The sequence below is a fragment of the Gigantopelta aegis genome, chromosome 15 (assembly GCF_016097555.1).
Source record: "Gigantopelta aegis isolate Gae_Host chromosome 15, Gae_host_genome, whole genome shotgun sequence".
NCBI lineage: Eukaryota > Metazoa > Mollusca > Gastropoda > Neomphalida > Peltospiridae > Gigantopelta > Gigantopelta aegis.
This window is the reverse complement of record NC_054713.1, coordinates 6,020,764-6,046,345: the sequence shown is the minus strand read 5'-3', so window position 1 is coordinate 6,046,345 and position 25,582 is coordinate 6,020,764. Positions and strand designations below refer to the sequence as shown.

Sequence of the window (25,582 nt, the reverse complement as noted above, 5' to 3'; positions counted from 1 at the left end):
CTTTTCAGAATCCACGTGCACAATACCATTTCTGTCTGTTTACCAACCTGCACAACCTGCAGTGTTTCTGTGCACACGCATACGTAGGCAAAAAGCCACACATACGCCCGTACACATAGATATATACATGTACAAACACTGAAGCACGCGCGAACACGCACAAACATACACACACTCAGGGATCGAAATTTAGTTGTGTTTTTTTTTTTTACTAGTATTCCAACAGAATGATGAATTTTAAGAATCTCTATTCCTTTACGGAATGTACTATCCCATAAAAATCGCACGTCAAAATAACTGTAGGCATGTACAACGCTGCTCTCCTAACCATTTACCGTGTTATGTTACGCTACGCACGACAGAGCGACGATCAAGCAAGTGTGTGTCAGTGTACGCAGCAATGAGAACTAGAATCGAACGCACCCAGCAGATTAGTTTCGTTCAATAAAGTTCTTTCATTCGTAAAAAACCCAAACATTTCGAGAATAGCGTAGGATCCCATGAAGTAAAGATGGAATAGCCACATATGAATTTCGCTATTCCGTGTTTTAATGAAACTTTCATGACGGATACCAGGAGATTTTATTTACTATTACGATTTAAAACCGAGTATTTTCGGAAAAGCGGAATAGTGTGTATTTCGAACCCTGGTGACACACGCACACGCACACGCACACGCACACACACACACACACACACACACACACACACAGACACACGTACGTGCGTAGGAACTCTCCCTACATTGTCTTCATAATGGTCGTTCTTCAGGTGCGTGGAACTAACGTGATTTTACAGCGTGATGACCTTGAACATCGCAGCTGAGATGGAAACAGTACTAATGATAAGTAATACATTTTTTTATATAATGAAGATATTTTGGCGCATCTGCTTGACGCATTCTGCGCCAGCGCTAAAAATCACTCACATGGAAAACGACCCTTTACGAAGAACTATTTTATATTAATGAGATAAGACTTAGTATTTTGTTAAAACTAGTATTATCATGTTGTTATCATGGAAGGCTTTCGTCCAGCATGTGTGTGATATTCAATACACCCCCATCTTGCCTCCACCCTCAGTATATGTATGTACACAGCTTTAGTTAAAGCTGCAATCTCGAGTTTCATTACAGAATCACAGAAAGGTATTTTAACGAAATTCGAACCTTTTGCTCCGAAGAGCAAGACATTTTGATAAACCTTAGCGTTAACCACATGACCAACCTGGAAACAATTCGTTTACAGATGGGAGATGTAGTAAATAACAACCATACATTTTAAGAGAGGTGAATTATGATCAATAGCTCTCATATAATGTGCAAATATATAAACTGAAAAAACTAAAATATATTGTGTCACTGGAATGCGAAAATTCAACTTGCCTGAAGCTTTGAAATAGCAAATAATACATTTTACGTGATCTAGGTTATCGATTGTATCTAAAGTATATTGAAGAAAAGGGTGTTATGAAAAAACCCCTCCAAAAAACAAAAACAAAAAACCGAAAAAGAAAGAAACAAAAAACCAGCAAAAAACAAAAAAACCCGTACATTATGTATTCTGAATTATTAAATAATAACTTAATATGCTTGAAATCGAGATTGCAGCTTTAATAAGGTGTTTCTTCAACTGTTGTCCGTTTGAGAAATATAAATATATTTACAAAGTAAATCAAGTTTTGTTGTTTGTTTGTTTGTTTATTTATGCATTTGACACCTAAAAGGATATACTCACTGATTCTTATATGCACTAAAACCTAGTGTGTTTGCAGGGAGAGAGTTATGAGTCGAAACCCCTCCTTGATCAAGCAGATTTTCTTTTCTTTCATTCATTTTCTAGGTCGACCGCACTATAAACTTCGCTCGCCACGTTATGGAAAGAATTAAGGGATCGACATTTTGGCAATCATATCAATAATAATAGCAAATAGAAATCAGTACCAGAACCATCATTAAAGATAAAACTATATAACACCACTAGAGCACATTGAGTTGTTAATCATTGGCTACTGGATGTCAAACAATTGGTATTGTTAGACATACAGTCTTAGAGAGAAAACACACTACATTTTTCCATTAGTAGCTAGGGATCTTTTATATGAAACGCACCATAGGCAGGACAGCACATACCACGGCTTTTGATATACTTTTTCTGGTGCACTGGCTGGAACGAGCAATAGCCCAACGGTCCACCGACGGGGATCGAGATATATACATGACTATAATTATAGCAAATGAATGTTGACCTTTGACCCTACAACGTGAACAAACGATTTCGACCCTGTTATATAGCCTAATGATAAGATGCTAGAATTCAGTTCCACGCCTCTTACCGACCGTCGATGGGTATAAATATACATATCACAGTTTTTACGACATGGAGCAGAAGGATTTTTTTTTTTTTTTACAAAGTTCTGCCGCAATCTTCTCATGAATCACTGGACAAACAGTGGTGACACCAGGTGTCTACGGCAAACCAGAGAATCGAGAGAAGGCCAATCCAAGACAAATGCTGTGAATCTGAAAAACAATATAAAATAAATTCAAGCTACATTATGTATGCAAAAATATTAAATACTAGAACATAAAAACGCAGAGGCAAATAAATGGGTATGAACATCACAATTAAGAGGAAAACTAGGAGACGATGACACAGGTACAGCTGCTACACCTGTTTTAACCACGTATCACTACTACTAGTTACAACACAAACAACAACAACAACAACAACAATAACAACAACAACAACAATAGCAACTACTACTACTCATACTACTACTGCTACTAGTAATATTACTACTATAACTAATAATACTAATAACTACTATTACTACTTCTGTTACTATTACTACTTCTACGACTACTGGTAATATTACTACTACTGCTACTACTACTACTACTACTACTACTACTACTACTACTACTACTACTACTACTACTACTACTACTACTACTACTACCACTACTACAACATCAACTACTAAAACTACTATGTCTACAACAACAACTACTACTAAAACTACTATGTCTACAACAACAACTACTACTACCACCACTATGACTACTAAAACTTCTACTATCAAGACTACTACTACTACAAGTATATTACTACCGCTACTTCCACTACTACTACTACTACTAGTACTACTACTACTACTACCTACTACTACTACTACCTCTACTACTACCACTATTACTACTACTACGATTAGCTTACAGCTACTACTTCTACTACTACTACTACTACTACTACTACTACTACTACTACTACTACTACTACTACAACTACCACTACTACTACTACTACTACTACTATTAGCTTACTACTACTACTACTACTACTACTATAATAAAATGTATGTACATGTAAAACATACCTATACTTGCTGAGTTGGTACACATGGTTAAAACTAAGTACTATTGCTACTCCTACTATACTCTTCAAAAAAAGTAGGGGAACCTGAAATATTAATGTTGACATCAACTTAGACCGAACATACGTTTTGACCACAGACATCCCAGTAGAGAACGTCCAGGTCTGTTTATCATCACACCGAAACACATTCCATAGTTTGCACGTGCATCACGCAGTTGCCCCGTACACGTGCATGGGGTGTCATTCTCGATTTTGACAATTTCCAGGAAGGTCGATTAATCACCGTGGAACATTATTTCTGTCAATGTTTTTCATTATGTTGATCATACAGTTGTCATTGTTTTGTTTTTAGTCATTTTTATTGTTTGAATTTGCGATTTACTGATTTAAAAAAAACGTCAACCGTCCTTCAAGATCTTTGGTGGTCATAAAACCTACTGTAATACTGAACTACCAGTTGTAATGTTTGCCCAATTAATAAAATTCATTATTGTCATATAACCATTCCCCACAGCTAATATATCTTACAATTTTGGCAATTGTAAATTCTTATTAGAGTTCCCCTACTTTTTTTTAAGAGTATCTAATAAAATGCATGTACATGTACAAAACACCTATACCCGCTGAATTGGTACACATGGTTATTTCGGGAATGCACATGGCGTAGTGGGGGTCTTCGTCACTCCCGTCAGGACAGTCTTTGACACAGTCACACCTCTTGAGGAAGTGGAGACACTGACGACTTGTCCGGCACGAAAACCACCGAAACGGGCACAACTGGAAGTCGATAAACAGACATAGGAATGAATGAATGAAGGAAGGAAATGGTTTATTTAACGACGCACTCAACACATTTTATTAGCGGTTATATGGCGTCGGACATATGGTTAAGGACCAGACAGATATTGAGAGAGGAAACCCGCTGTCGCCACTTCATGGGCTACTCTTTTCGATTAGCAGCAACGGATCTTTTATATGCACCATCCCAGACAGGATAGCACATACCACGGCCATTGAGTAACCAGTCGTGATAGGCCTACACTGGCTGGAGCGAGAAATAACTCAATGGGCCCACTGACGGGGATCGATCCCAAACCGACCGCGCGTCAATCGAACGCTTTACCACTGGGTTACATCTCGCCTATGAATGAATGTAATGACCTTTTTGTTTTTAATCAGGCATGTAGGAACGATGTCTGGAGCGTGTGTGTGTGGGAGGGGGAACAAGCCATACTTTTATCTTTATTTATATAGAATAGGATCCCCCCCAAAAAACAACAACAACAACAAACAAACCAGAAAACAAAAACAGGGACATTTTTGTCGTCGAGTAGTGAGGGGCCTGTGCATCCCCGCCCCTATGGATAGGGCTGAAACGGGTACCCGGGTACTCGAGTACAGGTCGGGTACATGTACTACTCCAATCGGAACTCCTCGTACATTTTTACGAAATATAAACTCGGACACAATGCGTCACCATTTTGGACGGAACTTTTTTCAGTCACATGATCAAAACATGGCCATGGAATATAATTGCTCATTCTGTGCTTCAGTGAATAGACAACTACATACAACAGCAAATGCATCGAAGAGAATACGCGAGAATGATATAATACAAAAGATAACAGACACATTAGGCTTTAAACCTACTGACAGTTACAGAATATGTGACAGATGTGTAAATAAAATTATTAAATTCCAAAATAAATGTATTACAATTTCTTCAATTTTAACTATAATTAAATATGTTGAAGTAACCTTTTTCAGAAGTTTCTAAAACAGATTGAAAATACAAATCCATCACGAAACAATTTTTTAGTCGTCATATCTTTATCTTTACTCATGAACCACGGTTAAATCTATATCACAGTTAATGTGTGCAGTTGGCGAGCATGTTCCATAGAAATAGTGACAAGTCAGCTTTTTAAACAATCCAGCGCTTTCACATTTAAGAACAATTTCATCAAAACATCAGTCTGTTTAATCAGCTGTTTCTTGGTACAGATTGTCATTAGGTTCAGCTCCTCCAAAAAACTAAGTGGGGCTTTTTTTAATAGTTTATTGTGATACTGGACATTTAAAACCATAGAACTCTTAAATGTTATAATTAAAATATTGCATTACACATGTGCTTGCATGCACCCACCAACCCACTGTCCATGTTTAGCAACATTTTAAAAAATATCTTAAAGGTGCAATATCAGAGTTAAATTAAAATATTATGCTATTTTCACATGCGATTGTAATAAATAACTACAATTTACTCGATCCCACACATAATATTTGCTTAAGTAACTCCAGAATAATAATTTTATAATTAAAAAAAAATGTTGTGTCAAAAGATGTTCCATATTTGATCGAACTACATTATGTTACGAACTTCGTCCTAACCGCGTCACCAAATACATGAAAATTTGGTGTATTCCTACAACTTGTGTCCGAGCCTACATCTAGCGTAGCAGAATGTGACGAGGTGTTCCGATTGGTACTACTCCAGTAATAAATTGATACTCGAGTACTCGAGAGTGATCTCCCCTTTGTAATGAACAATGGCGGACAACACTCGATCGACCGTTTGGACCCATTTCGAATTGTTGGAAGATAAGTTGAAGTATTTCTGTATCATTGTCGTCTCTCTTTTTGTCATAAATTTAGTTAGAAAATAATTATATATCCACACATCCACACTTCAAAGTTTAAAATATAAATATTTTTATTTAAAAAATAGTTTACTTTTCAGAAGAGTTATAGGTGCTAAATACGACCGAAAAATGCAGGAAATCGCTTATTTGGCCGTCTCAGTTTAAACAAAAATTCGGGGTGAGGGTGGGGGCATACTCCAGGACCCCCTAGTTTAGTCACAACCTCGGGCAAGGCGCTTCGCAACTTCCAGGCGAGCACTCGAGTACTCGTCGAATAATTCAACATGAGTACTCGAGTACCCAATTTCCTACCTGTTTTTGGGCCTGTTTTTTGTGGGTTTTTTAGTTCATCACCCACGACATACTGCACTGATTTGTTAATTGCCCTAAAAACTCGCCTCTGTGCATCTTTATTTCACAATAATTTTCCCGAACCACCTTACAGATCTTGCCCCCTTTGGGAGCTGAGCTCATTTGCCTTAGGCTTTTTTTTTTTTTTAGAATGTTGTAACCTTTCCCTACCCGTTTTACAAACTCCTGGACCGCCCATTTATAGTGTATAGTGATGTAGGGTTCCTCATGTCTTGTTTGATATACATGTAAGAGATGTAGGCCCATGTGTAATGGTCTGCACTTTTTTTCATCTTACATGTATATATTCGTTATTGACTCTGAAAAACATGGGGCGGGACTTAACCCACTGGTAAAGGGGTTGCTTGATACGCGGTCGGTCTGGGGTCGATCCTGGACAGTGGGCACATTGGGGTATTTCTCGTTCCAGCCAGAGCATCACGACTGGTATATCATATGCCGTGGTATGTGCCATCTTGTCCATGGAATAAAACAAATGTTGCGGGTTTTCTCTGTAAGACTATATGTCAAAATTATCAAATGTGTAACATCCAGTAACCGATGATTAATAAATCAATGTGCTCTAGAGGTTTTGTTAAACAAAATAAACTTTAACTGAAAAACAAAAACAAAACTTTGTGCGTCACTTTGATATTCTCCGTATATTACGGGCGTTGCCGAAAGCTATACAGAGCTATGACGTCAACAATACGATGACGTTTCAATACGATTATGAACGTCAAATTGCTCCACGTACATTCGTCTTCATTTGGCGTCCATGAGCATATTTAACGTGTACACGGATGGAATGGTATGCATATATTATAGTATATATAGTATGCTGCTATTTCAGAAAAAGGTTTCTGTTCAGTACGACATCACCAAGACAGGTCAGTGTATTAGTATACATCTTAGAGAATTATAGTGACACGGGGTTCTTGTATGCATGTATGCATGTATGTATGTGTAAAATGTTATATAAATTTAAGTTTAAAAACGTTTGATTGGGGGGATGGCCCCGTGGCCCCACTTCCTACACCCCTGCGCGCTCTCTCTCTCTCTATCCTATTCGTATCTTAGTCTCGCCCTCTCACTTCCCTCTCGTGTTATCCCCCCGCTCTCTCTCTGTTTCTCTGTCTGTGTCTCTGTCTGTCTCTCCTCTCCCTCCCTCCCTCCCCTCCCCCCCCCCTCTCTCTCTCTCTCTCTCTCTCTCTCTCTCTCTCTCTCTCTCTCTCTCTCTCTCTCTCCGCCCCTCTCTCTCTCATACTCCTTTCCTTTTCTATAGAAAAACACTGTATAATTGTTCAATGTATAATTATTTTCATACTTCACTGTACGGGATGGCTGTTTGACCTGGACAGGGGTCAGTGTTGCATGGCACGGTGTTAACATAATCCCCCACGCACTCTGCTCCCATGTATCCCGGGGCTGGACTGTTGCACGTCCTGCTCCGTGTATCTAGTCCTCCGCCACACGACATAGAGCAACCAGCCTTGGCACTCCACGCGCCCCACCCGCCATCCGCTTAATGAAAAATAAATAAATAAATAAATAAATAAATAAATAAAGTATATAATCACTACTCTCATCAACACAGTAATCTACGGAAGCCCGTTAGTGCCAGGGGTGAATATATTTTATTGCACCACATCACAAAGCATGCACTTGAACACAACCAATATTATATGATGAAGTAGAAACTCATTGGGTTATTTCTCGTTCTAGCCAGTGCACCAATATTGGTATATCAAAGGCTGTCTTGTATACGATCCTGTCTATTAGATAATGCATATAAAAGATACCTTGCTAGCAATGGACAAATGTAGCGAGTTTTCTCTCTAAGACTATATGTCAGAATTATCAAATGTTTGTCATACAGTAGCCGATTATTAATAAATATATTTGCTCTGGAGTTTCGTTAAACAAAACTAACTTTAGCTTTCAACCCAAATTAAAACTTTTATACTCCACCTGGGCATTCACTTCCAGTACTGCAAACGTCCACATCTGTGTCATTACCAACACAGGTGGTGCCGCCGTACTGCGCGGAGGGATTAACGCAGGATCTCGTTCTTCCGATGGTTCCGTTACCACACGTCACAACACAGGGGGACCAGCCTCCCCACGAAAACCAGTTTCCATCAACTTAAGAAAAAACAAAATATGAATGCGTGAATAAACCATTTATAAATTCCTTGTAAATGCATTTTATTCAACCATCAATTCAGTAGTTTTATCTAATCAGTTGTATAAACCTTTTTAACCTTTTGTATAAACGTTTTTGGTTGTTTTTTTTACACTCACCCATCCCATCTCGTTCTGAGAACAGTTTCTTGCACTCATTAGAAATGCTACTCGCAACAAGCGTGCTTAAACATTAAATTGATATAAATACGGTATTTCCCCGACATCTGACCTGACAGTCATGCGTGGGCATACAAACACACACACACACTGTGTGAAGGAATGTGCCTAAATAAGTAAAATGAATGGATGGAAAAGATATATGGATATCAGGGTGGACGGGTGAATAAATAGATGGATGGTCAGATTGGTGGATGACTAAATAGATAAGTAAATAGGTGGATAGGTAGGTCAGGTAGCAAGGTAGTTAGGTAAAAAAATTAAAAACCCAGGACAGGTAGTTAGATAAAGAATTCATATACAAAGCTAATTAGAGAAGACATATGGCGTTTGAAAGAAGAGACATTTTGACCTTGACCTCGAACAAAGAAAATATGTTTTATCTAATGTTTATCAGTTTGAATTCGGTATGATATCAGTTTCTTAAATTTTGCGTAGGAGGGGTGGGGGGGGGGGGGGGGAAGAGTGAACAAAATGAAATAAAAATAAATAAAAGACATGGAAAGAAATATAAACGCCGGGTTACGTGCTGTTTCACTCCTTTTTTTTTTCTTTTTTTTTTTGGGGGGGGGGGGGGTAAATATAAAAAATTTCTCACATCATTTCGGCTCACGCATCGTGTAATTGCTATATATCCTTTATTGTCTTCTAAAGGTTAAATATATTTTACTGGTTCAAAATGATAGAACACTACTATAGCCATATATAGTTATAAGCTATTCTTATACTTCAAATGACTGCTCCAGTTGAAGAAATATATTACAGACAGATACTAACTTGGACAGTTCGCTGTAGATGGCACACATGTTTGGTTTTCAGTTCCGTTTCCGGCGCAATAGAGTCCATTATTGACAGGTGCCGGGTTGTCACAATTTCTTATTCGCGTGCTCAGACCGGAAATAATGCCACACGTCAAAGAACAAGTTCCCCACGACTGCCACTCACCCCAGCTACCGTCACCTAAAACATAAAGGGGAAGGAATGCAACCCAGTGGTAAAAACGCTCGCCTGGTGCGCAGTTTGGTCTAGAATCGATGCCCGTCGGTGACCCATTGCAATATTTCTAGTTCCAGCCAGTGCACCGCGACTGCTATATCAAAGGCCGTGGTATGTGTTATTCTGTCTGTGAGATGGTGCATATAAGTTATACCTTATTATTAATGCAAACAAATATAATGTAACTGGTTTCTTATCTAAGACTATATGGAAGAAGTACCAAATAGTTGACATCCAATAGTTGATGATAAATCAATCGATGTGCTCTGGTGGTGTCGTTAAACAAAACAAACTTTAACTTTCAATCAGTGATCAGAGCAGGATAAATCTGATCTCTTAAGTCAGTAACCAACTATTTTTGTTTTTATCCTGCAATCCTACATTACGATGATATTCCAAATTAACGAAATTAACCATTTTATTCGATAACCATTTGAATTTAGTATATCTAGAGTAGCTCGTTAAGGGGACCTAGTAGGTGTTGAGGTGTCTCCATTGTCCACAGGGGCCCTTAAAAGGGCCTGATCTGTTCAGATCTCATCAGAAATGTATCTAGTGATCGTATCTCGTCAATATATATAATGATTGTAGGATATATATAAAAAAAACCCCACTCACTTCGTGGTGGCATTGCCAAGTCTTCATCAATTAGCCCATCTCCGTCATCATCTGAAATATACACTCAAAACGTAGTGGGGTCCACACGCTTGGTAACACTATTGACGTTAACAGATTATGTTATTAGGCTGCCCGGTGTTAGAATGGACACGAGTAGATAAAGTGCTACCTAGACTAGTTAATGTAACAGGATCACCCTAACCCCACCTCCATCGCACATTTGTTGATTAGGAGTGGGCATATTTACAACCATCAGTTATAATTACCACTACAAAACACATATAGTGGCAGCTGCTTATGCTATCATATAATATACCGATTTAATGGGGGTTTTATTATTTAAATTTTTATTTCATAAATAGGTCAACGTTGCCATGAATTGTTAGCTCTTGTCGTCGGAAAGTCATTATTGTACGCGAAATGATTCTCCGCGGTGAGTTGAAAGAAAAGATAATTCCGAAATTATGTCCTGTTGCTATATTGTATACACACCAATGCCGTTGTTTGTTTCTTCGTCTATTTTGCCGTCGCAGTCGTTGTCAATGATATCACCAGCAACAGGCGTTGTCGTTGAACAAACCTGGACAATGGTGAAAAATAAACAGATTAAAAAAAAAGTACAGACATCAGTTTAGAGTATAATATACTGCTTGTGAAAAGTGGATTGGCTACAAGAATAACGGGAAAACACCACTTGTAGCGTATACCAAAGGTAACGAGTAGGCTACGTAATGTCAGGGCCGTACTCTACGGGGGGCAAGGGGGTGGGGGGCAGTTGCCCCCCTGTTAATCTCTTCTTTTTTTTTTCTTTTTTTTTTACACCAAACAAATAGGATACACATCTCAGGGTTTAATTTGTGCCCCCCCCCCCCCCCCCCCCCCCCCCCAGGATTTTGATCAGGGTACGGCCCTGGATGCCACATGATGTGGAAAGAGATCGCAGTGGAATGTTTATTTATTTATTTACTTATTTATTTGCTTAACGTTAGTTTACTCTGTTATTATTATTATTAACAATTTAAATGCATTCCTGAAAGGATATGAACATGATTTTCATTCTAATCTTCGAGAGACCAACACTAATTCTGTATTTATAACTCGAGTTTTATACTGAACACGATTTGTATAGTATACTCTAGAACACTCGCTCAAATATAACCTTAGACTGACATTCGTACCGTATTAATATGCGCCAAACGCATCCCAGCCGCATACTTGTACGAGTTCAGCTGCGCGACTCCTGATGCCATCGCCATAAACACAACTGTAGGGTCAACATGATAGATGTTATGAGCGCCGGGTTCAAAGGTCAGAGTTCCTGCCACCATACCACCGGAATCCGGGATACCCTTCCATGCGATCGCGCCCAGTTCGGCGTCATCAATCCTGAGACCAGATTTGCGGACGTCCTCAATGGTGACGGTGAGGTAGTTGTAGAACTCCCCGGAAGGAGTCTCCACGGTGCTGAACGTGTAATCCGAACCAAACTGTCTGTTAGGAACGACGAGAGACATCGACGGATCTCCGCCTAACTGGAATCCATCGTTTTGGTAGGTCTTAGAAAATGCTGCCACCAAAACCGGTTTGTCTGCGGCTATCGTCTTAAAGTCGTCGGTGGCAAAGTCCAGTTCCAGGAAATCCCCAGCGAGAGCGATCATTTGAGGAGACATCCCGCTAACTGTTACCGTCGTGTTGTCTTCGGAAGCCAGCACCCGACACAAGTCTCCGACGCCTCTCGACGGTGTACTGACGAAAGAGAAGGTCATCCCCCACGTGTCAAGTGACGTCATTTGCGCGGCGAGATGGTCTGAACTCCCCGAGCTGAGCGGGACTGTGATTTTGTAGTTCCCGCAGAAGACAGCGATTGGTTTATTGGAAACAATATGGCTGCCGGTGAAATCGGCGTTCGTTGAAACCTGGTTTATGTGAAACGTGTCGAAACGGTTTAGAGATATGGTCATCGTTTCGCCGTCTCCATATGTTATTCCCTTATAGAACACAGAAATGGGTAACGTAGCCCCGATGGGAAAGGTAATGATAACATTTGTTTCATCTTCAATCCCAACGATCATTATTTCGGGGTGAGTCTTGTACGTGATTGCGTAATATTCCCTTCCCAGGATATCGACTGGCAGAGCTACAAAAGCGTCGGTGGAGTACGTCTGTTTATTATCGGCGTACACAGTTATCTCCCCTGTGGCACGAATCCAGATAGCCTTCCGTTCTTTAGAGGTTCCCGTGCCTCGCATGCCACTGGGAAGAGTTATCTTTTGAATGGTGCGCCGAGCGACTTCGAGATGTACGAAGAACGAATCGTTGTATCCGGGCGTCGTGACGTTGACAATGCACGGTAAGTTGGATATGGTTGTAATGAAATTTCCAAGTCAAGAGGATTTCCGGTCGGTTTGTTGTCAATGAAACCGATAATGAATTCTCTCCCTTGGTTGTCTCTGCCTGAGAGTTAAAACAGAATGGAGTGGTATGAAAATAATGGAATGCAACGTAATGACATGGAATATTACAAGAACAGAACAATATAATAGAATACTAATATATAAAATAAAATGATAATGAAACAAAATGAAAAAATAAATAAAATAAGGAACCATGACCATGTCAAAGCACCCCTTCGTCTTTTCTGTTTTGCTGTTCGGATTACGTATGTGTCAATATCAATTTTTTTCATTTAGTGCATACAAATCTAGCAGAAGGTAATAAACAAACTGAAACATATCTTAATAACGGCCTACCCCAATTTAGAAAGACAGCAAAATGAATTCTAAAATCAAATATGAAGGCGGGAAGTGTGTGTGTGTGTGTGTGAGAGAGAGAGAGAGAGAGAGAGAGAGAGAGAGAGAGAGAGAGAGAGAGAGAGAGAGAGAGAGAGAGAGAGAGAGAGAGAGAGAGAGAGAGAGAGAGAGAGAGAGCAAAATGAATTCCAAAATCAAACGTGAAGACGTGAATTGTGTGAGGGTGGGGGTGGGGTGTGAGTTGCCAGTAAAGTCTAGTCGCACAGATTAAGCCGCTTTAAATTTACATCGAGTGCATTGGTGTAGGCAGTATTTTATATTGAGTCGGGGGGGGGGGGGGGGTGGATGTCTTTCACACGTGTTATTGCTACGACGGGCTAGTATAAAATGTGATGGGGGAAAGAGGGGTGTGATTGGGGGAGGGGGCTACTACTATCGAGTAGCAAGATATATGTTGTATGCACTTTCCCAATAGGAAAAGTTAAAGTTGTTTTGTTTAAGGACACGACTAGAGCATATTCATTTAATCATCGGATAGTGGATGTCGGACATTTGTTAATTCTGACATTTAGACTTAGAGAGGAAACCCGCTACATTTTTCCATTAGTAGCAAGGGATATTTTATATGTGCCATCCCACAGACAGAATAGCACATGCCACGGCCATTAATATGCCAGTCGTGGTGCACTTGTTGGAACGAGAAATAGCCCAAAGGGCTGACCAACGGGTTATCGATCCTAGAACGACCGCACATTAAGCGAATGCTTTACCACTGCCCTATAGGAATTCAAATACATGCCACGGTTTTTGGTGTACCAGTCGTGGGGCACTGGTTGGGAGGGAAAACCCCAGATTCCATTGAGGGCGATTGATCCTGCGAGCCATCACTTCTCAGGCTAACACTCTAGCACAGAGCATCATCTCGCTCCACGCAGACCCGTAGAAACCGGAGTTAGGTAGTGTTACAGCTCCCCACCTCAATGAAAACAAAAATTGAATTTTTTTGTCCTATTCTATATATATAAAAATAAATATGGTTTGTGCCCCCACTAGAGACTGTGACCCACTAACTAGAGATTGTGCCCCCCCCCCCCCCCCCCCCCCCCAACTCCAGACATCCTTCCTACGAGCCTGCCACGCACATAGAAACATAAATAAGGGGGCGGGATTTACCCCAGTGGTAAAGCGCTCACTTGATGCGCGGTCGGTTTGGGATAGATCCCCGTTGGTAGGCCTATTGGGATATTTCTCGTTCCAGCCAGCGCACTACGACTGGTATATCAAAAGACGTGGTATTTGCTATCCTGTCTGTGGGATGGTGCATATAAAAGATCCCTTGTTACTAATGGAAAAATGTAGCAGGTTTTCTCTCCATGACTATGTGTCAAAAATTACCAAATGTTTGACATCGAATAGACGATGATTAATAAACAAATGTGCTCTAGTGGTGCCGTTCAACAAAACAAACTTTTAACACATAAATAAAACTACTTTTACCTGCATGACACGCGACAACCGTCAACAGTGTGAAAAACATGTTCATGATGAAATTCGTTTTCCACCATGTATCCCTGTACACGTTATTTTTTGCAGTAGATCTGTTCTGTTAAATGGGCGATGTTCGTTTCGTTTCAAATAACAACCAAGCTCAGTCCGTCCCTGTTATACAGTAAGATTATGAAAATAAACCATGCTCAGAAGCTTAGCATCGACAAATATTTTCGATTTCGAATTTTGTCAAAATATTTTCGTAACACATTTTAGCAAATATACTGAACGCCATTGAAAATGCAACAGCCAATTTTCCGTTGTTGTTGCTATCGCAACGTGTAAGCGAGGTTGCTATAAACACATTAAATGTTTTCATTTCAACGTATTTTCGTGCTTATATTCAGTTAAAGTTCAAGCACGCTGTCCTGGGTACACACCTCAGCTATCTGGGCTGTCTGCCATGGACGGTCGGTTAGTGATTAGTGAGACAGAAGTCGGTGTAGTGATCTTACACCTACCCATTGAGTAGTTAAAATTCGTTCTGGGTGGGAACCGGTACCGGGCTGCGAACCCAGTACCTACCGGCCTTATTTCTGATGGCATAACGATGATACCATCGATGCGCCTTCACTGGCATGTGCAAAGGAGCACCAGCAGTCTGGCCGTGGCCAGTAACAGGCGGAGGGTAGCATGGTGTTATGCTACCGTAGGATTAAGCCAAAGAGAAAGGGTGCGCAAATTTATGAAGGAAATTAGGCGCAATTTTTAACGGTCCGCCAAAAAGTAAAAATAGGGAGCTACATATAGTTTTGGAAGATTAGTATGCCGAGAGTAGCTCGCTAAGTAGACCTAGTTGGTGTTGACATGTCTCGCTAGGTTGCCCATAGGGGCCCCTAAAAGGGCCTGATCTGTTCAGATCGTGGCATGACAACCCAGGGGAGACACGTAGCAATTATTGTCTATCAGAATACATTCAGTTGTTATATAAAACAAAATTAAAAGATTAATATACTAGTTTTACCTTTTCATATCCTTTCAAATCTAACAGGTGCGTGTTCAATGGACGGCAGTATATTTGAGGTTAACTAATCAGGTATGCAGTCTTTGTGTTCCGCGCCATACACTTGACTGAATATGTCAACAGTTATTTCTCTTTCATAATGGAATGTAGATTAAAGCTTGGCTCACACTAGTCGATTAACACGGATTCCACCGTCTTGTCGGAGATACATTTAACCAGCTAGGCATGACAAATGTTTGGATGTCACGGAACTTTTCATCCATAAAAATACTTCTTAATCAAGTAAAATTAAGACATAACGATCAGTATTTACAACAATGGGATAGTAACATAGCTTTATCATCAAGATGTAAAGCGTACACTCTATTTAAAGAAAACCTTAGATTAGAAAACTATCTTATTATATTACCACAAACATCCTGGGCTATATTACTCAAATTTAGAACATCTAACCACTACTTACCAGTCGAAATAGGACGCTGGAACAACACCCCAGAAGAAGATCGAACGTGCACGTTATGTAGCAATAATGACATTGGAGACGATTTTCACTATTTATTCACATGTACTTATTTCACTAACACCCGTAAACATTTGGTTAAGCCATATTATTATAATAAACCAAGTACGCTGAAATTTAAATAACTAATGACGAATAGCAAAATAAGTGTTCTAAAAAAAAGTATGTAAATTAATAAAAACAATTATCGATAAATACAGTAAACCCCCAAAACCAAACACTGGCCTATGTATATATGAATTATTTACAATGTCTATCACTACCCAAGTATACATATGTGTGCGCGCATTCGCACGTCTGATTAATACATTTGGTAGTAATTACAACAATGTGGCATTACATTACTTTATTCTAATTGTATTATATTACTGTCTTTATTATTCTATTGTATTTGTAGTATACTATTGTCTCTTTTACTGTATTGCATTTGTATTAATACCATTGTTCTACTGTATCCTGTAAACCCTATCTTGTCGCTACAGTTTATATATCATATGCCGTTGTGTAACTGTGGGATGGTGCATATAAAAGATCCCTTGCTGCTAATCGAAAAGAGTAGCCCATGAAGTGGCGACAGCGGGTTTCCTTTCTCAATACCTGTGTGGTCCTTAACCATATGTCTGACGCCATATAACCGTAAATAAAATGTGTTGCGTGCGTCGTTAAATAAAACATTTCCTTCTTTCCTTCCTTCTGTTGTGTAACGGCCTGAGCGTAATCAAGTTCTGTTCTGTTCTGCTCTGTTCTGTCGGCATTAATCGAACACGCAATCAAACATACCGATGACAAGGATATAATTGAACCAAACTTTTATAAGAGGTTTTGCTTGTTCTTTAAATATAATTGTTGTGTGGTCACGTGTCTGTTTATGTCTGTATATGTATCTCTGTGTGGATATTTGTAATGTCTGTATGTGTGCGTGCGTATGTGTCTGTGTGTGATGTCTGCGTGTGCGTTATTTCTGTGTGTGCGTGCATGTGTGTGTGCGTGTATGTATGTGTCGCCTAACAAAACATAATCATGAATAAATTTACGAAGCCGTAAGTCCCTACCAACAATATAAATACTACCATAAGCACGGTCTGGGCATCCTGTTAAAATGACAAGCAGTAGTACATCCAACTTGCTGGCATGTTTAAAACGCAAACACAAACATTCAGTCCAACTCTTATGTTTAAATCATCCATAGCCAAATATCATCAACAACAAAATTACAGAAAAAAGATACATAGTTTTGAACATCGTATATTTATCACTTCCATTATCGTGTATAATTAAGATCTCGATGTGGTTTCATGGATGCTATGTTTCGTACACGCCCACCCCAAACTCTATATGTAGCAAACATATAACGTATTTGTGTACTACATCATTAGCTATATTTATATACTATTGACGAAATATCATATTTACTCATTTTCGCAATTCTATTATATCTGTACTACTACCAATATTATAATTATACAATTTTTTCTCCTCTAAACCATGTCCTACCATTGAACACATGTCCTCATATGCCGTAGAATACGGCCTGAGTGTAATACAGTCTTGTCTTGTCTTGCCAATAATATCATGCCAATTCACAGAAATATATTACCAGACTGTGTTCCATTAACGTAACTATTACTAGTACACATTAAGAATACAAATATATATATAGTTAATTAATTTTGTCCCTGGTATATGATACTGGCGAAACCGAAACGCAAGGAGATATTACTCTTATCATATATATATATATATAGAGAGAGAGAGAGAGAGAGAGAGAGAGAGAGAGAGAGAGAGAGAGAGAGAGAGAGAGACAGAGAGACAGAGAGACAGAGAGAGAGACAGAGAGAATCACAGTAATAGTTTCCATTTTGGTAATTCCTTAATTCTGAAAGTCTTTTCTCCAGCTGTATATCTTGAAAACATGTAACCATTTGTTTCTCTGCGCTACTTTCATTCGCCATTTGAAACTATGGCGACTGTATCATTTACACATGAAGTGTCACGGGGATCCTACAATACCCGTAACTGAATGAAACACGATTATCCAAATCTCTCTCCTAACTGTATATCTATTAGATCTCTCTGTAACGGGCAGTTCAAAACCCGCGTGGCTCGTCTAGGTATGATCAGTCATAAGATCTTATATAAAGTATATGTAATATAGCACGTTTAGTTCACTAGAAAACACAACAAAAACACAATACACTTTGGAATCTGTATTAATACTACGCTGACAAATGTACTGCCGCAGTAGTTAATTAACAACAACAAATAATAACAACCCAGAACTGATCACTTAATTAGTTAATCAATCTCTAGGTGTCTAGTTTACACAATATTCTAATCACTTCACCGTGACACAACACCCACACGTGTCATAATTGAGAAACGCTTCCAGGGGAACTTAATTAATAAAGGAATTACAACTCTGTTCCTAACTGGTTAATTTTTAATTAACCTGTAACTACTCATTCAGTAACCTTGTAGTACAGACTTAATACTGGTACCTATCACAATAAAGACAATAACCTACAGTTTACCTAGGTCCTCTAGGATGACTGGTTAAGCTTTAATAATTTTTAGAACAATGAATCCTTCAGTTTACTTCGTCAGATTACCGGAAACACCGTCTAAATAATATTGGTATAATACAGTATTAAAATATTTAAAGTCACATCAATCACATCAAGGTTATACAACAGAGCAGAAATAAGATAATTACCAGTCCGGACGGACAACGTTCCCTGGGAGCCTTCCTATGTTTCTCCCTGATATCTCTAAAACCCTAGCTATTTATAATAAAAATCCGAATATCGCCTGGGGGTACAAGGCGGCACCGAATACCTACAAGTGATATTTCGACAGCGACCAAGACGGCATCTCTTTCTTAGAAGCCTAGACTGGTCGTCGCCTAGTTCGCGCCAGCAATACCCCGATCGTACCGAACTAGCGGAGGTATTACGTAACTACTGGCCACATGGCCTCCGAACCTGTTCTGAGTGTGTATTGAAAACAGCTCGACCACCGTCGCGCAGAGGTATTACGTAACAAAGTGCCCACATGGGCTTAAGTGCATATTGGGGCTGCACACGGACCTCTAAAACAATTAATATCGCCACAGGCGAAAACAAATTAAGAGCATGTTCCGTCACATGAAGTCTGAAATTTCTAAACTTGTGTGATTCGACATTCACAATGAAAGTTTGTTTTGTTTAACGACACCTCTAGAGCAACATTTACCACCTGGAAATATCCCCAAGCTACTGAAATGCATTATAGTTATCTTGTATGATAAATTCAGTGACCTGACAATTGTCAATGAATCAAGGGGAAGATAATAGAAACCATTTCGTTTACACCAGGATGCCCGACTGCAGCAGTCAAAACAGGTTGCCTACCAAGATGAATTATGTCTTATCAATGAACAGTTACCCACTCGGTGGAGGAGTGGGGATGGACTTTTGATAAAGACAGCCTTTCTACTTATAGCATCCAAGACCTGAAATAAAATATGTGGGCGTCATCCCATTACGTCTACGTCTCCACTGCAATTGGTCTAAAAGATAAGACCATAGCCTTACCTGCACAATGATGGAAAAGTCGGTACAATCTTTACTTGGGACGTTTGGGTGTTTAATAAATGGATTTGCGTAAACTTACACGATCAAGCTTCTACTCGTTTGGGTTTGTTAGTAATAATAATAAAATAGGTAAAGTGTTTAATTATATTAACTAATATATTAACTGAGATGTCTCTAATTTGTGTTGCATTTGTTTAAAATACCTTGTGACTGATTAATAATGATGTTAAGCAAGGTGTATTCCGGTACTATTTTAAGTCGTATTAATATTGAACTCGGATAGCATTGGCATTAATCACTAAATGACTTTCAAACTTTCAAACTATTCCTCAAGTATTATTCACTAAAATGTTCATTAAAATGTTGTATTTTCTAATAGTTTTATAACATGTTATTGTCATATCTTTCTTGTTATTCTGTTAAAGAAATGTTGACTGGTTCAAATGGATGTACCCGTTAGATGATTAGCATTTCACTCGCTATTTTTTATAATTTATTTTATTATTCGACTAAATGGCATTTTAACGGAATGGAAGTGAAGCGTTAAGTGTAGTTTCAAGTCTGAGGTGATACGGTAAAAGATGTGCTGCACTGGAGTGTATTGAACTGTATTTGCTACTGTGATAAGTATAGCTTTAATTAAAAAAACACAATACCTCTGCATATTACAATTATTGTGTTAATCTATGCCGTGACTACAATATGTTACCGTATCGATCTTCAAGTACATTCTCGTGAATTATTTGACTGCATATCAAAAAGGGTAATCCATGGAGAGCCGGCAGCGGGTTTCCTCTTTAATTATCTCCGTGGTCGTTAACCATATTTTCGAAGCCATAATGTTTTGTGCGTCGTTAAATAAAACATTTCTTGTTTTCTTTGTACAGTTTCTTCTTAAAGATTTTTTCTAAAACATAACGATAATAATACAGCAAGAAGCTGGTGATGCACAATAGACGTTTGTTTTCCTCAATAATATTTCTCTATATTTCGTTCCTTTTATACAAATCTAGCCAGTAATATTTGTAATTCTATCATTGCATTCCTTGCCCCTAAAAATGTTAGTTTAGACCAAAGAATTGCGATCCTAGGTGACATAGGTGCTGAGATATTGGTACTAATAGGCAGACATTTGTCTGTAATAGAGACCACGTTACAAACAAATTTAGATGCTGTAAACTCTTAGCGCATCGAAAATAATATGTTTGTAAACTCATTTAAAACTACATGTATGTTAATTAGTACACTGCAAAAATTGGGCCGAACTGATCAGTTGCAACTCAGTATCAATAATAACCCTATATCACCTGCTCATTGCCAGAAACATTTAGGACTCTGTGTTGATCAAAATCTTAGCTAGAACACACAAGTTGATCGCATTTGTTCACAAGTTTCAGCTAAACTGGCTCTTTTGAGACGAATTAGCAAATTTCTCACCCCAGAATCACAATCTCTATTCTATAATGCATATATTCTTGCCATATTTTATTACGGGTCAGTAACATGGGATAGCTGCAATAAATCATACGTTGTCAGATTAATAAAGCTACAAAAAGAGCGGCTAGGCTAATCCTTGATAAACCACTGCTAACTCCTTCAGCAGATCTTTTTTCTTTTTATGTTGTGTTTATATTTATGATTGCCTTATGCAAAAGTATATAATATATTTTTTAGAATGTCAAAGTGCATAACACAAAGGAAACCCTGTTGACAACATTGCACCAAACACAGACACACACAGACAAATACACACACACACACACACACACACACACACACACATACACACAGTCACACACACACACACACACACTTAAAGTGAAATCTACATTTACTCCACCCACTTGTATCAAGCAGCCATGTCTTAAGACTACTTTTTACACTACCAAATCATCTAACACAGTACAAATTGACCTGTATGAAACTGTCAACGGTTTTGAAAGGTGGTGGTGGTGGTGGTGGTGGTGGTGGTGGTGTGTGTGTGTGTGTGTGTGTGTGTGTGTGTGTGTGTGTGACTGTGGCCATTAAGAAAACTTACCCCCTCCCCATACACATAGTTATACTTTTTGAAATAAATAGTGAGGTCATATTTGGCTGCCACGTGACCATTTTTCGGGGACCAAAGTTTGAGGGTGGATTTCAAATCTTTTGGACCTTTAGAACAAATTTAGCTCCCATGTACCTTGCGAAAGGTCCGGCTAACTCCACCATGGGCCCAGATCCATATTGAACATCAAAAATCGCCATATCATACGACGCCAATAGCGTACATTGCTTTATTAACCATCGGCTATTGGATGTCAAACATTTAGTAATTTTCACATACAGACTTAGAAAGGAAACGCTCTATATTGTTTTCCATTAGGAAAAGGTCAGTTTATAGGTTTTAACGTGCACATTCAGAACAAGCTGTTGTAGAACACGCCTGTCATGGGCGCAGGTATCGACTTTCTGTGGCCCCTCTGTTCAGGACAGGTTTTACATTAGTAGCAAGGAATTTTTTATATGCTAGGACAGGATAGCACATACCACGTCCTTTGATATACCAGTTGTTGTGCACGACTAGGATCGATCCGAAACCGATCGAGCATCAAGTGACCACTTTACCACTGGGCTACGTCCCGCCCCGTCGTTAGCGAGAAACAAATCGATGTAGTGGTCTTATTCAACATACTATAGATACGAGGAGCCAGTATAAAGATGCGAAACGAAACCTACGTAGGCGTCGTGGTTAGGCAATCGGTCTACAGTCTGGTAGGTACTGGGTTCGGATCCCAGTCGAGGAATGTGATTTTTAATCCAGATACCGACTCCAAACCCTGAGTTAATGCTCCGCAAGGCTCAATGGGTAGGTGTAAACCACTTGCACCGACCAGTGATCCATAACTGGTTCAATAAAGGCCATGGTTTGTGCTATCCTGCCTGTGGGAAGCGCAAATAAAAGATCCCTTGCTGCCTGTCGTAAAAGAGTAGCTTATGTGGCAACAGCGGGTTTCCTCTAAAAAACAGTTTCAGAATGACCATGTTTGACGTCCAATAGCCGATGTTAAGATATAAAATCAATGTGCTCTCTCTCTCTCTCTCTCTCTCTCTCTCTCTCTCTCTCTCTCTCTCTCTCTCTCTCTCTCTCTCTCTCTCTCTCTCTCTCTCTCTCTCTCTCTCTCTCTCAGTACCCTCCCGTCAACTCAATTTTATTATTATTCATTTTTGTTTCTGTATTTGCATATACGAATATATTATTACAGACAATAATAGTTCAGTATTCACGTATGTAGTTAACTCGAAGAGAGATCAACACAAATATATATCCGTAGTGATTCTTGTTTTATTAAAAAGTTCCTTTTAAAAAGGGAATGTTTTTATTATCAAAATTAATTAAATGGTTTAGTATCCTTTCTCCTCTCTGTATCCAAGTATTTTCACCTGTTAATCGACAAATGCGCAGAATCATGTTGTTAAACATCCATGAATGTTTGTGGCCGTTATTCCATGAAAGAAAGAAAGAAATGTTTTATTTAACAACGCACTCTTCACATTTTATTTACGGTTATATGGCGTCAGACATATGGTTAAGGACCACACAGATTTTGAGAGGAAACCCGCTGTCGCTACTACATGGGCTACTCTTTCCTATTAGCAGCAAGGGATCTTTTATGTGCGTTTCCCACAGGCAGGATAGCACAAACCATGGCCTTTGTTGAACCAGTTATGGATCACTGGTCGGTGCAAGTGGTCTACACCTACCCATTGAGCCTTGCGGAGCACTCACTCAGGGTTTGGAGTCGGTATCTGGATTAAAAATCCCATGCCTCGACTTGGATCCGAACCCAGTACCTACTAGCCTGTAGACCGATGGCCTGCCACGACGCCACCGAGGCCGGTTTATTCTATGAATAATTTTATGCTTGAAATCTGTTTTGGGTTACTTGTTTGATGATATCTCTGGGTATTACACGACACATTTTTTCAAACAATTAGAACGATAACACTGTCATACGTGATGGAGGCCGTATCTCTGGGTGTTACATGACACATTTTTTCAAACAATTAGAACGATAACACTGTCATACGTGATGGAGGCCGTATCTCTGGGTGTTACACGACACATTTTTTCAAACAATTAGAACGATAACACTGTCATACGTGATGGAGGCCGTATCTCTGGGTGTTACATGACACATTTTTTCAAACAATTAGAACGATAACACTGTCATACGTGATGGAGGCCGTATCTCTGGGTGTTACATGACACATTTTTTCAAACAATTAGAACGATAACACTGTCATACGTGATTGAGGCAGTATATCTGCACAACACAGAGTCGAAAGGAAAATTGGCAAAATAGTGGTCGATTTCATGAAAGTTTAAAATGTTTGAGCACATTGTTTCATCGGCTATTGGATGTGAAATGCCATTTGCTAATTTTTACATATATATAGAGGAAACCCTCTACATTTTGTCATTAATAACAAGGGATCGTTTATAGGCACCATCACACAAACAGGATAGCACTTACCACGGCCTGTTGATACACCAGTCGTGGTGCACTGGCTGGAACAAGAAACAGCTCAGCGGGGATCGATGCCAAGCCGACCGCGCATCAGCCGAGCCCTTTACCACCATGCTACCTGTATTACCCCTACCCCTGCATGAATCTGTACCTACAGTCTGCCCCAGTCTTCTAAAAAATGGTGTAAATAATTTTAATTTGGTTGGACGCAAGAAAAAGGAGTAAAACTGTTTTGGAAATAATATAAAACGACAATTTTTGTGTGCAATTAAAAAACAAAAATTCGGTTCAGAAATAAATAAAACTGTAATACATACCATAGTAAAAATGCGACGCTTGCAGCGGTTTGGTTTTATGGATTGATATGGTCTTGTTTAATGACATAACTGATTATTTTCTTTTTTCTCCCTCTGTAATGAAATAATCAAATACAGTTATCTCGTATCAAGAATGGAATGAATGGAATGGAATGAATGAATGTTTAACGACATTCCAGCACGAAACATACATCGGCTATTGGGTGTCAAACTATGGTAATGCAAACAAATAAAGTGATGATCAACATCAATATAAAAATTTAAGATTTAAATAAAAACACAGTTTAGAGAACTGCAAAAATACAAAACATCCAGTAGATACTGACTTTTACTCAAAATTTCAATTGTATCTCGAAGAAAACAAGGGGATTTGTGCTGTATTGGCCATTCTCAAAGAGAATGTTACACGCCTGCACCACGATGAGGTTACAGCACGCGCAGGGTATTCCGACTACATCATAATATCAGACCATAAAACCAAAATGGCGTCCATAACCCTGCAAGTGTCGTTTTCTTACTATGGTCCGATAAGCCACCAACGGGGATCGATATCACACCGACCGAGCATCAAGCTAGCGCTTTACCACTGGGCCACGTACCCCCCCCCCCCCCCCCCAAAAAAAAAAAATTAAAAAAAATTCACTTGACTATTGGTGATGCGTACACTATTGGTACCAGGCCGCAGTATGTTCGTCATGGAATCACATACTACACAAATTTAGTTTATTTTCTTTAACAACAGCACAAGAGCACATTTCTTTCTTTTTTTTATTAATCGTCGACTACTGGATGGCAAACATTTATTAACGTTGACATATAGTCTTAGAAAGGAAACCCACTGCATTTGATATACCAGTCTGGCTGGAACGAGAAATAGCCCAATGGGTCCACCAACGGGGATTGATCCTAGACCGACCGCGCATCTGGTGAGCGCTTTACCACCGTGCTATATCCGGTCCCACACACACTGCGGAATGACTTAAGTTGTGGATTTTGGAGTCTTCAGTTTTGCTTTTGTCAATAAAGGCATATCTGGCGTATTTCCTTTATTC

At 39.2% G+C, this 25,582-nt stretch overlaps 2 protein-coding genes across 2 annotated transcripts; both read right to left on the bottom strand.

The window, feature by feature from the left end:
• Positions 1-2,389: 2,389 nt before the first annotated feature.
• Positions 2,390-8,250, bottom strand: LOC121389911 (A disintegrin and metalloproteinase with thrombospondin motifs 4-like). The gene is made up of 3 exons (XM_041521569.1): positions 7,698-8,250; positions 3,998-4,154; positions 2,390-2,521 (listed from the first exon to the last, which is right to left on the bottom strand). Exons 1-3 carry the CDS (start codon positions 7,848-7,850, stop codon positions 2,430-2,432), a joined length of 402 nt encoding a protein of 133 aa, XP_041377503.1. The 5' UTR covers positions 7,851-8,250; the 3' UTR covers positions 2,390-2,429.
• Positions 8,251-9,307: 1,057 nt separating this feature from the next.
• On the bottom strand, positions 9,308-13,155 carry LOC121390300. The gene is made up of 4 exons (XM_041522086.1): positions 11,527-13,155; positions 10,844-10,928; positions 10,349-10,408; positions 9,308-9,694 (listed from the first exon to the last, which is right to left on the bottom strand). Exons 1-4 carry the CDS (start codon positions 12,595-12,597, stop codon positions 9,507-9,509), a joined length of 1,404 nt encoding a protein of 467 aa, XP_041378020.1. The 5' UTR covers positions 12,598-13,155; the 3' UTR covers positions 9,308-9,506.
• Positions 13,156-25,582: the final 12,427 nt, after the last annotated feature.

Excerpts from the sequence above, each read along its gene's own strand:
- LOC121390300 (XM_041522086.1), bottom strand. The coding sequence starts at position 12,597 with ATGCGAGGCACGGGAACCTCTAAAGAACGGAAGGCTATCTGGATTCGT. Across the intron at positions 10,929-11,526 it reads GTTTGGCGCATATTAATACG|GTTTGTTCAACGACAACGCC; the intron begins GTACGAATGTCA and ends ACCATTGTCCAG. Across the intron at positions 9,695-10,348 it reads CTTGGCAATGCCACCACGAA|GTGACGGTAGCTGGGGTGAG; the intron begins GTGAGTGGGGTT and ends TTTATGTTTTAG.
- LOC121389911 (XM_041521569.1), bottom strand. The coding sequence starts at position 7,850 with ATGTCGTGTGGCGGAGGACTAGATACACGGAGCAGGACGTGCAACAGT. Across the intron at positions 4,155-7,697 it reads CAGCCATCCCGTACAGTGAA|TTGTGCCCGTTTCGGTGGTT; the intron begins GTATGAAAATAA and ends ATCGACTTCCAG. Across the intron at positions 2,522-3,997 it reads CATGTGTACCAATTCAGCGG|ATTCACAGCATTTGTCTTGG; the intron begins GTATAGGTGTTT and ends ATTGTTTTTCAG.